Source organism: Atheta coriaria, unplaced genomic scaffold (assembly GCF_025399875.1).
Source record: "Atheta coriaria isolate IRGN ID8LTWV9N9 unplaced genomic scaffold, Caltech_Dcor_3.1 hic_scaffold_5_pilon, whole genome shotgun sequence".
NCBI lineage: Eukaryota > Metazoa > Arthropoda > Insecta > Coleoptera > Staphylinidae > Dalotia > Dalotia coriaria.
In genome coordinates, this window is record NW_027045447.1 from 1,931,532 (window position 1) to 1,944,867 (window position 13,336).

Below are 13,336 nucleotides of genomic sequence, written 5' to 3' on the forward strand. Positions count from 1 at the left end.
CAGAAACTTGTGTCACGAGGCCTCAATAGGCCGATCGCAGGTATAAGAGAGAGAGCAGGTATAGGAGAGAGAGACGGACCGATCTCCCGTCTCATCTCGAGCGCTGCCAGTCATTCCGTGAAACTTGACACGCGGAATCCACACGAGCGGAGGCAGGCATAGCGTTCGAGTGAGTGGACCGATCTTCCGTCTCTCTCACTCTATCGGCATACAAACGAATGGAGATTTTCTCGTGCGGTTAAGTTTTCGTTGAATGTTTAACAGTAAAACAAAATGTGAAGTGCAAGTGAAGTGTTACAACAATTGCAACAAACAAAACTTATATCACCAATAAGACGTTATCACGTAAACATCTCGATCGTAAACCTACTTTACAAACAACCATTTTTCATATTATAGATAAATATTGGCTCGTTATGAAGCATTACGCATTGTGTCAATAAATATATGTAATAAAACTTTTGCGCAGAAACTGGAAAATTCCGTATTTTCAATTTCCACATTTACCATTTGTCCTCGCATACTCGTATATCCCGGGGCGTTGGTTTTTTGTAATTTTTCTTGCGGGTTCCTTCCCGTCACGAATATTGAATTTTATTTTCGTAATTTAAATATGCGCGCTTCGTATTCAATTTTTTACGATTTTAACCTTCAATTTGGATATAAAAATATATATTTCATATATTATTGTTATTAAACATAAATATTTTGAGGAAACTTTTAATTTATTTCGTGTTATTCATGTTTAATTTATGAACTCGCGTTGTTTTTAGGTTAATTATCGCAGAGTGAAAAATTCCATGCTGCTGCACCATGGATCAACTCAAACTCACGTCGAATACAAAGCAGAAAAGAAAAAAAAAGCGCATGGCAGCCAGAAAAGCGGAAACGGCCTCGACAATAACCAGCTTTGAACTTATTTCCTCGTTGCACCTAACGATGCATGCGAATTGTTGTTGGCATTTTCAACTCGCAAACACCAACGCTGCAGATACAACACAAAACAAACAAAAATACTCGCAAAGACTAATTTTAGTTTAAAATGTGCCAACTTGATAAAAACTGTCATCATTGTGCAGAAATAGAAACTAAATGAAATTATTTGATCAGAAAATGCAATCAAGTAAATTTGATTTCGGATGAATCAAAAAGTCGACGCTGCAGTATATTACGTAATGAACGAAAATTGATCGACGCACAAACCCACCCGAAGCAATCCAATTTGCGGCTGCATTCTATATAAATTTTATAAATTTCGTTACCAGCGTTAGATACAATTTATTTTCCACGCAGGGGGGAGCAAACTATATACACACAAACAGCGGAAAAGTTATTTCATTCGCTCCAATTTGCATCATTTGCGGTTTCTGCACGCTGTCCATAACTTTCATATTTTATACATCGCGAAATATTATCGTGGAATGTAAAGTTTTTATTACACAAATATTAAATTCCACTATTAATAATAGCAAATATCTTAGAAAGTCCAATTTTTATAGAAAACTGTAAAATATTAAGAGGTTATGCAACACAAACAATACATTCACGAAATTCATCAGTGCTGCCCTCTCACGTCAATGATTTAAAGTTTTCATTACAGGATTACTTTGAACTTTGGCATATTGCTATTCATATTTATGTTTTCGTTTCTTGAGAGAGAAAAGACGCAAAATGTAAAGAAACTTGTTAAGGTAACCAAAGTAACTAGAGCTATGCGTTACGTACCCACCTAGCTCGGTTAATTAACACTTTCATCACGTGCTCAAACTTCCTACGCCCCGAATCAGCTTTCAACGCGCGTTGCGTGTCTTCTTTACCGACTCGCCCGCGCTTGGTTTTCATTCTCGTAAGTTTAATCTTATTTAAACTCGCCTCGACTCGCTGAACTCATCATATTCGCTTGGCGCGCGTGCGGCTTTTTGACTCCGAAGGACTTAAAACTATCGCAATGCAGTAAGCACACAAGTGAGTACAATAATGCCCAACTTGTGTAAACATAATACAAACATAAGTATATACAATGTAAATTACTTAAAAGTTGATATTGAACAACTGTAGCTAAACAAAACAAAGTTTTAATGCGTTTTGTGTTTAATTAGGAAAAAAGTAAATTAAGTGGGTTACTGATGATTATAATGACCAATTAAAACGGTAAATTGAACATTCAACAAGTAATCCAGTCAGAAAATGAATTTTTTGCGCCAATATCCGCTGCAAATTGAATCAGATTCGAATAATTGAAGCAGTCCCTAATTACGAACGAACACATCTGTCTCTTTGCGTGTGCGTGAACGCCATGTTTCCACTCCCAATTCCCAGCGATGAATGAATATGATTCAAATTATCACCATTCATCGCTCGCGCTCAGCTTAATCCAAAGATAGACGAGCGATGAGCATCGAGAGTCCATTGTTCGGCGTCGATCTTTGCCGAAGGAGAAATTTCGCATTTCCATCCGCGCATTTACTGCATTCAATCATTATTTGCCGCGCGTGTTTCTTGCGCACAAGACAAGCAGCCACTCAATGCGAAGAAAATCGAATCTGCACACATAAAGGTGATTCATGTGAAAAGGGTCCTTAGGTCCTTACGCTTCCTTACGCTTTGTGCATTCGAATATGCTACGCATATGTGAACAGTGAGCTGGGTTATAGGCTTATTCATATTCGCATGCTCATATTTAATAATAGGCTACTTCAAATGATATCGGGAACCTTTTGTTCTTTATGGATCCATTTTTTGCTTAAAACTTTTATAAGTATCATGAGTCTCAAAAATGTATATTTCAGGCAATATAATATTAAATATTTACATATTTGTCAATCATAATTTAAAAGCTTTTAATTTTTTTTTTTATTTTCTGTCAAAATTTCATTATGTCTCGATAATTTAATGATAAAATATTAAGTATTAAGTGGATCAACGGGAGTGCTACATCGAAGGCAAATGCGCATGCGCAAGCTCCACCCCGTGAGAAAAGCCTGTGACTAAAGTACGTTTGTTACTTGGTAACCTGTGTTTAAAGTACCTTATTTTGTGTCTCAAAACTGTAGATAAACTGGAGTTTTTAAGGAGGAAGTAAAAAATTTACATATTTGTCAATCAAAATTTAATAGATTTTAATTTGCTTGTATTTTCTGTCAAAATTTCATTATTTCTCAATAATTTGATAATAGAATATTAAATATTAAATGGATCAACGGGAGTGCTGCATCGTAGGCAAATACGCAATCATAAGCTCCACCCCGTGACTAAAGCCTGTGACTAAAGTACGTTACTCTTTATTTAAAATGGGAAGTAAAAAAAATATATATTTATCAATCATAATTTAAATTCTTTCAATTTATTTTTATTTTCTGTAAAAATTTCATCATTTCTCGATGATTTGATTAAAATATACATGAATAAAATAAAAGAAAGGTGAGTTGGAAGTAAACTAACCTATAATACAAAAGAGACTCATCATAACCTCAAAAATGTAGCGTGTTTTTATAACGAATTCAAACTGAATGCACCAGTTGAATAACTCTTTTCATTAGCGCACTTTTTCCACTAGCAAATTCATTAAGTTTGAAATTAAATTAAATCCGACGCTCGTTTTTGCGCTGCGTGCCTTTTCTTTGCTTTCTTTTTGAAATTTCCTGGCATTGAAAGCAATTTGCATTCAAGGAACAGCCATACTATCTTCCGCATCCGGTTGCTGTCATTTTCTTACAATGTTCTTTGTGTATGTCAATACGATAGTGCTAAAAAACAACAAAACTAAAGCACACAAAAAGCGGAAAAATGCGCCAACAAAAGGAAGCTCCACTTTTCTAGGCGATGCATTTTTATTCTCATGATGCAGCTGAACGGATGCACATTGTGCCATTTTTCAGTGTGCTTTCACAATATATTTTCATTTAACGCTTGTGAATTCCATTCTGTTATGAAGATAATTAATAAAAATTAATAGTGTCACATGCAAGCCTTTCAAAATGTATATCTCTAATATAAAAATGAATCGCAAAATCTGTTGGCCAATTCTTCTTTTAAAATGTTCGTTAAAGTCCCAGAATGGTGAAAACGGTGAAAAATATTCGAAAAACTGTCGGGAAAACCCTCAAAACAGCCCTTTTCTAAAGAATAATAGTTGACATTGAGATTCAATCATAGTTATAGTTAAATAGTTGAATCCGAGATGGCGCTCTGAAATGCATTATTAGCAATTCTTTATATAATTAATTTCTTTAAAATAAAATTGCGAATCTCATTGAAAAATTGACACATACTATGTCTAGAACAAGAGAGTAAAAACGAATTACATTTGTATTTACCACTACCGGGACGAAGCCGTGGGCAAAAACTAGAATTATATAAACGTAACTTATATTATAGTTAACTATAGTTAAGACTTATGCAACCCAACTCACAGCTTTTGTTTTGTTTTGCTTCTAACGTGTTTGCTTTGCTTTATTTACAGAAGAAACGTGTGATGTTATTGCGTTTACATAGTAACACGCAACTTCCAACAGCTTTTCTTCTTGTTTTGCCTTCTTCAGAATCATATTACCTTGCGTCTGAGGTACTCACGAGAAAAATATACCATCTCAATATCAGCAGCGGTGCCGTTTGAGCAAATACGTGCGTGTTTAAACAAACGGGTATTGAAACAAGTGAAATAATACTCTGGGGCGGAAAATCTACTCTCCGCGTGGCATCTGGAAGCGGACATGAAAGAAAACGCACAAAAATGAGCAGCTTTATTATTGTTTTCATCTCAAACACTCATTTTTCCTACCTGTGGCGTCGAAAGGCATAATTTCCGGTGTAAATATAATAAAAATAGTATAAAAAAGAATCGCAAAATTTGTTAGAAAGCGCATAACTCAACAACGCCTTGGCCAATGTGGCCAATTCTTTTTTTTAAATTTTCGTTAAAATCCCAAGATGGTTTTTACCGCGAGAAAAAATTGAATAATTGCCGAGAAAACCCTAAAACCTTTCTATAGGATAAAAGTTGGCATTGAGATTCAATCATAGTTATAGTTAAATAGTTAAATCTCAGATGGCGCGTTGAAGTGCATTATTACCAATTCTTTATATAATTAATTTGTTTAAAATAAAATTGCGAATCTTATTGATAGAATTAACACATAATTTTTCTAGAACAAGATAGTAAAAACATATTACATTTTTATTAAATACTACTGAGAAGAAATCGCGAGCAAAAATCACTAAAAATTATAAATTTCAATTAAATATCATAAATCAAAGTCAATTAAACAGGAATTAACCTGATTATGTTAATTAAAGGACTCTGCCTTGAGGTAAACAGCGTTAAATGTGTGTAGTTCAAATGTAACTTTGATCATTTCGTGTTGATGTTGATGGTGATGTTTGCTCGCGACGAAACATTGCGTGTGGATTCCACTTTGTGTGATTCGCTCTCCCTTTCAATGTGTTAATATTTTCCTGTGTGCCTAGACTCTCCACACTAAATGAAACACAGGATATATGTGATTACAGGTGGAGAACGTTGCTAGGAGGACGAGAAACTGTTAATTAATTAGAGAACCCTTGACTGCGGAAAACGTCGAGAGCAAATAGCAATCTTCAAAGTAACTTTCAACATAGAAAATTTAGAAATACATTTTATAGAAATCAAACAAATGTATTTGATTAATTTTACGTTTCGGTAGTTTGAGTTTTTGTTAGAATAATGCCCAAAATGGAAACAGATTTCAATTAAACAGAGTTAACGCCAGGGACGTTAATTACCAACCGACCTCCGCTTAGAATTTAATTATCACCGTAAACGCATAACAATTTACGTCTTAATTATTCCCCCTTAGGTTGCTATTAGTAGCAAAAATCTTTTTAAACTTCATCTGCGCTTTAGTTTTATTTTCCTCGCTAAATTTTTTCTTTGCGCATTGTTTTTATCGTTTTAGGCGTGTTTTTCTTGGGTAATTTCTCAAGTTAAATATTCCCTGATGTCCTTTGAAGACACTCCGAGTGTTGCACGTTGATTAGTCCACGTAGGCCAGTATTTTAGCACTGAATGTAGTAAATCGACACGCTTGCGACAGATAAGCGTTTGGCAAATTAAACTAGCAGCGTTTCTGCACATCTTCGTCCTCGTCTTGAAATCGATGCTGGCGAATTGCACCTTCATCTCAAACGTGCCCCAATTGTGTATTTCTGCAGAGCGCGAAATTTATTTGCGCCGTATTCCGATTTGAGCATATTATTTATGCATGAATACACAAAATAGTTTTTATTCCATTTCTACTGCAATACAACATTATCATCTCACTCCTCGTGATAATATATATGAGATATAAATTTTTATTGGAAAAATTTGCTATAACTCCACATTTTGCACCCACGTTTATGATATATCAACAAAATTTTCAATTTTATGATGTTTGCGCTAATATTCTTTAAGGCTTGAAAATTTCACTGCGACTGTTAAAGTCCGAGTCGTAAAATGCGTGCCACTCGTAAAGTAACGCGCATAAAACGCAGAAAACTCTTGCATTCGGGCTGGAAAAAAGTGAAGTTTAAACGGACTCCTAGATCAACACGACGCCAAAGCGAACGTCCGGTTTCAGCTCGGACGCTTTTTCAATCTCTTCTTGCTGTTAGTTTTTGCGCTGGACTTTGGAGACGACTTTTTGCCGGCTAAACTTGTTTCAAGTAGTTCCAGAAAAAGGTAAAAAGTGAGCGGAAGCGAAGAGCCAATGATGCGTTGCATCATTCTTTCTTTTCTAATCCTTTGGTCCTTTCGGAGAGGATATTATCTTTTTTGCTTAGCCGGCATTATTATTTCAATTTTAGGGATAATCTTAACAAAACAAAATTTATGAATCAGAAAATTTGGAGTTTTTACAGAGTAAAACTAATAAATTAATAAAATTACAATAAATTGGTGTAAATAATAAAAATAAATATTTCTCAGGGCTTAGAAACTATTTTTGCTGTAAATATAAGCAAAAAACTTAGAAAAAGGGTATTTTTATACCTATTCTCTTGGTAAGCCTCATCGATCCCTGTTCGAAGGGTAAGACAAGCTTATTTACTTACAATAGACCGATTTTTGTTCTTTTTTCTTAAATTTTTACCATTTTTCATCAAAAAATAAATTTTTACATTAAAATCTTTCATTTTAACTGATTTTATTTCTCTAGGGACCAGATAAAATCTGAATTCTGAATGTCGCAAAAAAGTATCGAGGAAATGCTAATCACATTTGATCGAATTATTCTCACGACGGTGTTAAAAAAAAGAATCGCGCATAATGCGCACCAAAGTCAAGTTTTCGCCCGCAAACACGTCGACGAATTTCTCCCATTTCGGCGCTTATTCCTCGCAATTTTTTTGCTTCCTTAGCAGCATGTGCGGCGTATTTCTTTTTCACTTTTCTTATTCTTCGCCGGGCGCGTTCGTGACTTTATAAAAGTTTGCTTGTTCGGCGTTCGCGTTCGCGCCGAACTTTTTTCGTCGCCGCGCCACAATCACGACGTCTTCTATCTATATCTATCTGGCCGCCATCCGCGACCGACGAACATGATTATATTATCATGAATGGGCGAATAAACGGAATGAATTTACGTGTTCGGGGAAGTGCGCCGAGATGAATCTCGGCGCGGAATATGAGATGGAAAAAATTACGAGTTGGCACGTAGGTGGAAAACTTCAGCGAACGAATGAGGAAAAGTGCGAGTAATAGGAACACGGAAGTAGAAAAGTTAAAAATGTAATTTTATTTTATTTTTTCACGCGAGTTTAGTTTTGGAGAATAACGCCATCTATTAACAAAAAATCAAAGTTGAACTAATGATTAATAGAGGGCGCTGTATACAAAAACATGGCTGTTATTTTACTAAAGATATTGGCATCGTTTCCGTTTGCTTTGCACATTTGAACTTCCGTTTTCGGCACAGGCTACACTATGGTGCCACTAATAAAACACGGAAACATCCCTTGAGACGCATACGCAATCGCGTGGCGTAGCTCAATCCGCTTCTTCCGTTTCCCGTATATCTATCGGGTTTCTATCCCAAACAGACCAATCAATGGTAACATATAAAGTGTTACAAAATACTCAATAATTTTATTTAATAAAAATTTATTTAATTTATTATTAAAATTATTTAAATTGATTTTGTTATTTGAATTAAATATTGAAAAATATTTGATTGTGAATTTTTATTTTGTTGTTAACCTTGAATCGAAGGCTTTTGACAACATTTGTAGGTCTTTGTAGAAGCGTTCGTATTTCTTTACCACGCACACCAATATATCAGGCATTGAGAAGTGAAAACGAAAAAGGACGAGAGTGAAGCCACGTCCTCGAGGGAAATACACGTCTGCGGGGTGTGTATTCCAGCGCGTCGAGGTGTTAAAACCTGAATTATGCATTATTCACATTCGCAGAAACCTCGTGTCCTTCTGGCGGTGTCGCGCTACCTTCGTTGGTTGCTTTGCGTATTTTGATAGTGATGAAAAATAAAATCGCAAAAGGAAATCGTAGCTCACAAGCGCGGAAATTTATATTATTCTATCTTTTGCCTTTGATAGTTCTTTTGAGAAAATATATTCAAACAAATTTGGCTTATAAACATAAAAATCCACTTTTTTTTCTGTTTTTTATTTATTGTGTTAGTGTAGTAAATGTCAATTTTGAAAGCCCTCGAAGGTATTAAATTCAAATACAGTTTGTAATTTTAAAGTTTTTAATTAAAAACGATTTCACGTCTATCCATCTGCGGTCTGATAATGCTTTCACCCCTAAAATTGCAATACACTCAACTGACTCAACAAACTCACTCCTGCATCGCAGCTTAAAGTTTGAAGCCTCAGCAAATCGAAAACAGGCAAGAAAAAAAGTTGAAAACCGCGTATAATAAAAGAAGTAATTTAAAAGTTTTATTCCAAAAAACAAAAAAAACTATGTTTTTATGGTACATTAAGTAACAAGTGGCTAAACAAGGGCATTACAAACGAGATTGATTGAGAGCGAGCGTAGCGCGCGGTTTAGCCACGGTTTATGTATTTCAACTTTTGAATTTTAAATCATCGAATTTTGCTCGCACATTTATACAAACTGTAAGGTTATAAGTACCATGCCGCGCGCCGGCCCATGTGACGCTTCGGTTCATTTCGTGCCCCTTCGATACAAGCAGCAGCAGCGCCTGCTTTGACGTGTTTGACTGACGTCGCATGTCATTTCATACCGCCTTGTGCTGCTCAGTAGGCAAATGCGCATGCGCTTGCTCCGTCCCGTGCATAATTCAAGTACATAATGAATATTATGTACGGCCTGGTCGTCCGTATATAAAATACCACTTTTTGTGTTTAAAAATCGTGGAAAAACTGGCGCTATATGGGTGAAAGTAGAAAAAACTATGTTTTTAAATTATATCGACAATTTTAATCAATAATCTATTCTAATAAATACCAAAATTAATTAATTTAAGCTCCACTTGTTTTTTGTTTACTTGTTATTTATTACACTGCATGAAAACATTGTTTGAGTATTTTTTGACCGTTGCTTACTTTCGTCCACTTTATGTCACACAGAGCGAAATTGTATCGACAAGCGTAATGCACCGTACGTGCCAACAAACAAACCCGCAACGACACAAGTTTATTGCTAAATAAATGACAGCACGACCGCACTGCTCCATCACGACAAAATGGAAGCTCATCCTGCGCGTATTTATTCTGATTATGGTTTGATTTCTGGAAATATGTGTTATTATTCTCTGCACGCGACGCAAATATGTTTCATTGTTGCCGGGTGACAAGCGTGAACGCGCCAGGTAATCATATATCATTTTTAAGAATTACGGGTGCTAAGAATGACGAATGGTGCATACCACGTCAAGGAAAGTAGGAAATATTGGTTTAAACTAAGAAAAATTAAGTAAAAATATTGAAAAGATGTTAAAATGCTTTTTTTTACTTTCATTTTTGAATTTTGAGACATAAAAAGTGGAAATTTAAAAACGGACGGTCAGAATTGTAATTAAAGTTCTTCAGTCATAGGCTTTAGACACGGGATGGAGCTTGCGCCTGCGTAATTGCCTACCATGCAGCACAAGATCATATTACTATACTATTTATTGCTGCTCGTGTCGGTGCAGCACTGCATTTATAACCTTAAATTTTCCAGTAGTGTGCAAGAGAAGATTTACAATACAAAACTTCAAATACAAAAACCTAAACGTAAAAATAGCAATAGCATCACGTGGCTAAACGTTGTAAAACACTCGATTCATTAAACGCTCGCTATGCTCGTGAGAAAAACTCCTTTTTAGTCTTGTGACACTTAATACACTATTAAAGTAAAGAAAACTTACTAAAAAAAATTCAAAAATATTAAAATGTTTTTTTATTGCAATATCTAACATAATATAAACTAGTACAACCCCAGGAATGTTTTAATTAAAAGGTATTTAATTAATAACAGAGTGTGTAAATCGCCACGGACAGCTTAGCAATAACACACAACATAAATCCGAATCCGAATCTGAATATAAATTACATATTTACAAATTACGAATTCAAACATATCGTGTATGTGGGTATTATTATATTACATATTTAATAAATGCCAAAATTGGAAAATGTAGCCAACAATCCAAATAACACATTGGAGTTCATTATATTTATTCGTGCGAAATCTGAGCGCATTCAATTTGATTGTAAATTTATGTATTTCTTTATTCAGTGATTTTACGCGGGTGTTTTTATGATGTTTCATTTTAATTTAAAATTTATACTGTTTCAATTTCGGTGAATGATGTAAGAAAATAATAATGGGCTTACCTTGTAAATGCCAATCAATAGAAGCGCGCTCAGCACGATCATAAAAAGCTGCGTACCGATTATGGCAAAGTAGGCAATTTGCACTCCTGAAACAAAATTTCAATCAAAGTCAATATTTTATGATTACACACTGTTTAAAATGCAAAATTACATTATGTCTGTATATAGAAAAAAATATTTTCTAGAATTCCAACCTAAAATTAAATAGCACCTACCTATTTAACCTAAAATATGCACTATTGTGAATTTAATTAGCATTTGTTAATATAATCAAACTGATTTTGACCAATTCTTTTTTTAAATGTTCGTTAAAGTCCAAGGATGGTTTTTACGGCAAGAAAAATTCGAATAATTGCCGGCAAAACCCTAAAGACAGCCTTTTTCTATTGGATAAAAGTTGGCATTAAAATTCAATCATAGTTATAGTTAAATAGTTGAATCCGAGATGGCGCATTGAAGTGCATTATTAGCAATTCTTTTAATAATTAATTTCTTTAAAATAAAATAGTGAATCTTATTGATATAATTGACACCTACTATGTCTAGAACAAGCGAGTAAAAAACGAATTACTTTTTGATTAAACACTACCGGGACAAAATCGCGGGCAAAAACTATTTAATTAATATTTCATTATAGAATTAAACCGTTTTTAAAAGTAATCAATAATTATTTTGATTATTTTATGATGCAAATCGTTTAAAACACAAAATTTCTTTATATTTGAATCTATATAACAGATTTTCATGATTTCTAACCTTTAATTTAAAAATATTTCATACCTAACCTAAAATATTCACTATCCACAATATTATTTATACATTTACCTATAATTTGTTGACAAAAATAAAACTGCAATAACAAATAAGCATAAATTCCAATCAAAAACGTTATCGTCCTTTTATTGCTGATATTCCAGCGTAATGAAGTTATTCATACATGAAAACATTAATGTGCAGTAATCAACTCGTGCATGGCGCAAGTTTGCATGCAGATAGAACAATGTTCGCTTTTTGTTGTTCGCATTGAATTGGCGTACGTTTGCACTGCATGTTTTATTACGGAGCCTAGCCGCAGCGTCGGAATGACGTTTTTGTCGCGACTCCACACGAGATGTTATTTATGCGTTTTAATTAGCACAATGGCTATAAAACGGAATGAATTATAGACATAATACACTCGCATCTTATTGCTCGACGCAGTGCAGCCGTTGTTCTACTATGCTTATCATGTGCATATTCACTTTAATCACTTGTTTTTCACGTAGAATATAAGCAAACAGTTAATAGTGAATATGTTTTGTTATCAGATGTTTAAAACATATTTTATTGAGTTTAACTAGTAATAAATTCATTTTTTCTACTTCCACCTATAAAGCGCAAGTTTTTCGACGGTTTTTAGACACAAAAAGAGATACTTTATATTCAGACGGCCACGCCGTACATAAAATTCATTATGTTCTTGCATTATGCACGGGACGGAGCAAGCGCCTGCGCACTTGCCTACGGAGCAGCACAAGGCGGTATGAAATGACAAGCGACGTCAGTCAAACACGTCAAAGCAGGCGCTGCTGCTGCTCGTATCGGAAGAGCACGATATGAACCGAAGCGTCACATGGGCCGGCGCACGGCGTGGCACTTATAATCTTATAGTTTGTATAAGTGAGCGAGCAAATTTCAATGATTTAAAATACGAAAGTTGAAATACAAACACTACAACTTGAAATTAAGTGGAAGTAGAAAAAATAGCGTAAGCACCTCGTGGCTAAACGTTGTTAAAGACTCGATTGATTGACCGCTCGATACGCTCACTCTCAATCATATCTCGTGTGTAATGTCCTGTTTAGCCACTTGTTACTTAATATACTATTATTGAGTTTAACTAGTGAAAAATTCATTTTTTTGATAGAAATTGTATTTGAAGTGTTTTTGAGTTGCGGTATAAGTATCGAACATAGTGCATCTCAATGTAAAATAAAAAATTTTAATTTTGTAAATGTTGGAGGAATTATTAATTTTTTACTGAAATTTTATGTTTGTGTGCATGCTAAGGGTTGTTTTAGGGTCGTAAATTAGCATCGCGTGCATGCACAACGTCCATATACGGCGTAAACGTCTCAACTAGCTATTTATATATTGTCGGTTAACGCCTGTCTCGCAAACAGTGAATAAATATGCTTACTTGGTAATAAAGTGAACAACAAGGCAGCTAGTACAGGTTTCTGCCTAATAAAACACAATCTTGCTGCAATATTACTTCCACGAATAAGAAAACACTAATTAAGGCAAAAACTATTAAATTTCATTAAAAAATACTAATACAGTAAATTTAGTTAAAATTTTATTTATTTTAGGATTTAACAAACGTAATTATTACTGAATGTGTGTTTGGTTGCATACTTTTGTATCACTTTTAGCATAAAACTGAAAAACATTTGTTTCGATATGAAAATATCAGATAGACATCCCCAAAGCGCACATAAAACAAGTTGAAATTTCCATTTCTATTTTAGATGCACCA

General features: G+C 34.5%; 1 protein-coding gene across 1 annotated transcript in view; it reads right to left on the minus strand.

The window, feature by feature from the left end:
* LOC135791864 (uncharacterized) overlaps window positions 1-13,336 on the minus strand; it is a 51,144-nt gene that overhangs the window by 13,910 nt on the left and 23,898 nt on the right. Inside the window, exon 4 of the mRNA XM_065302423.1 lies at window positions 10,819-10,904. Within this exon, the coding sequence (XP_065158495.1) occupies window positions 10,819-10,904 (86 nt within the window). The remainder of the gene's footprint in view (window positions 1-10,818; window positions 10,905-13,336) is intronic.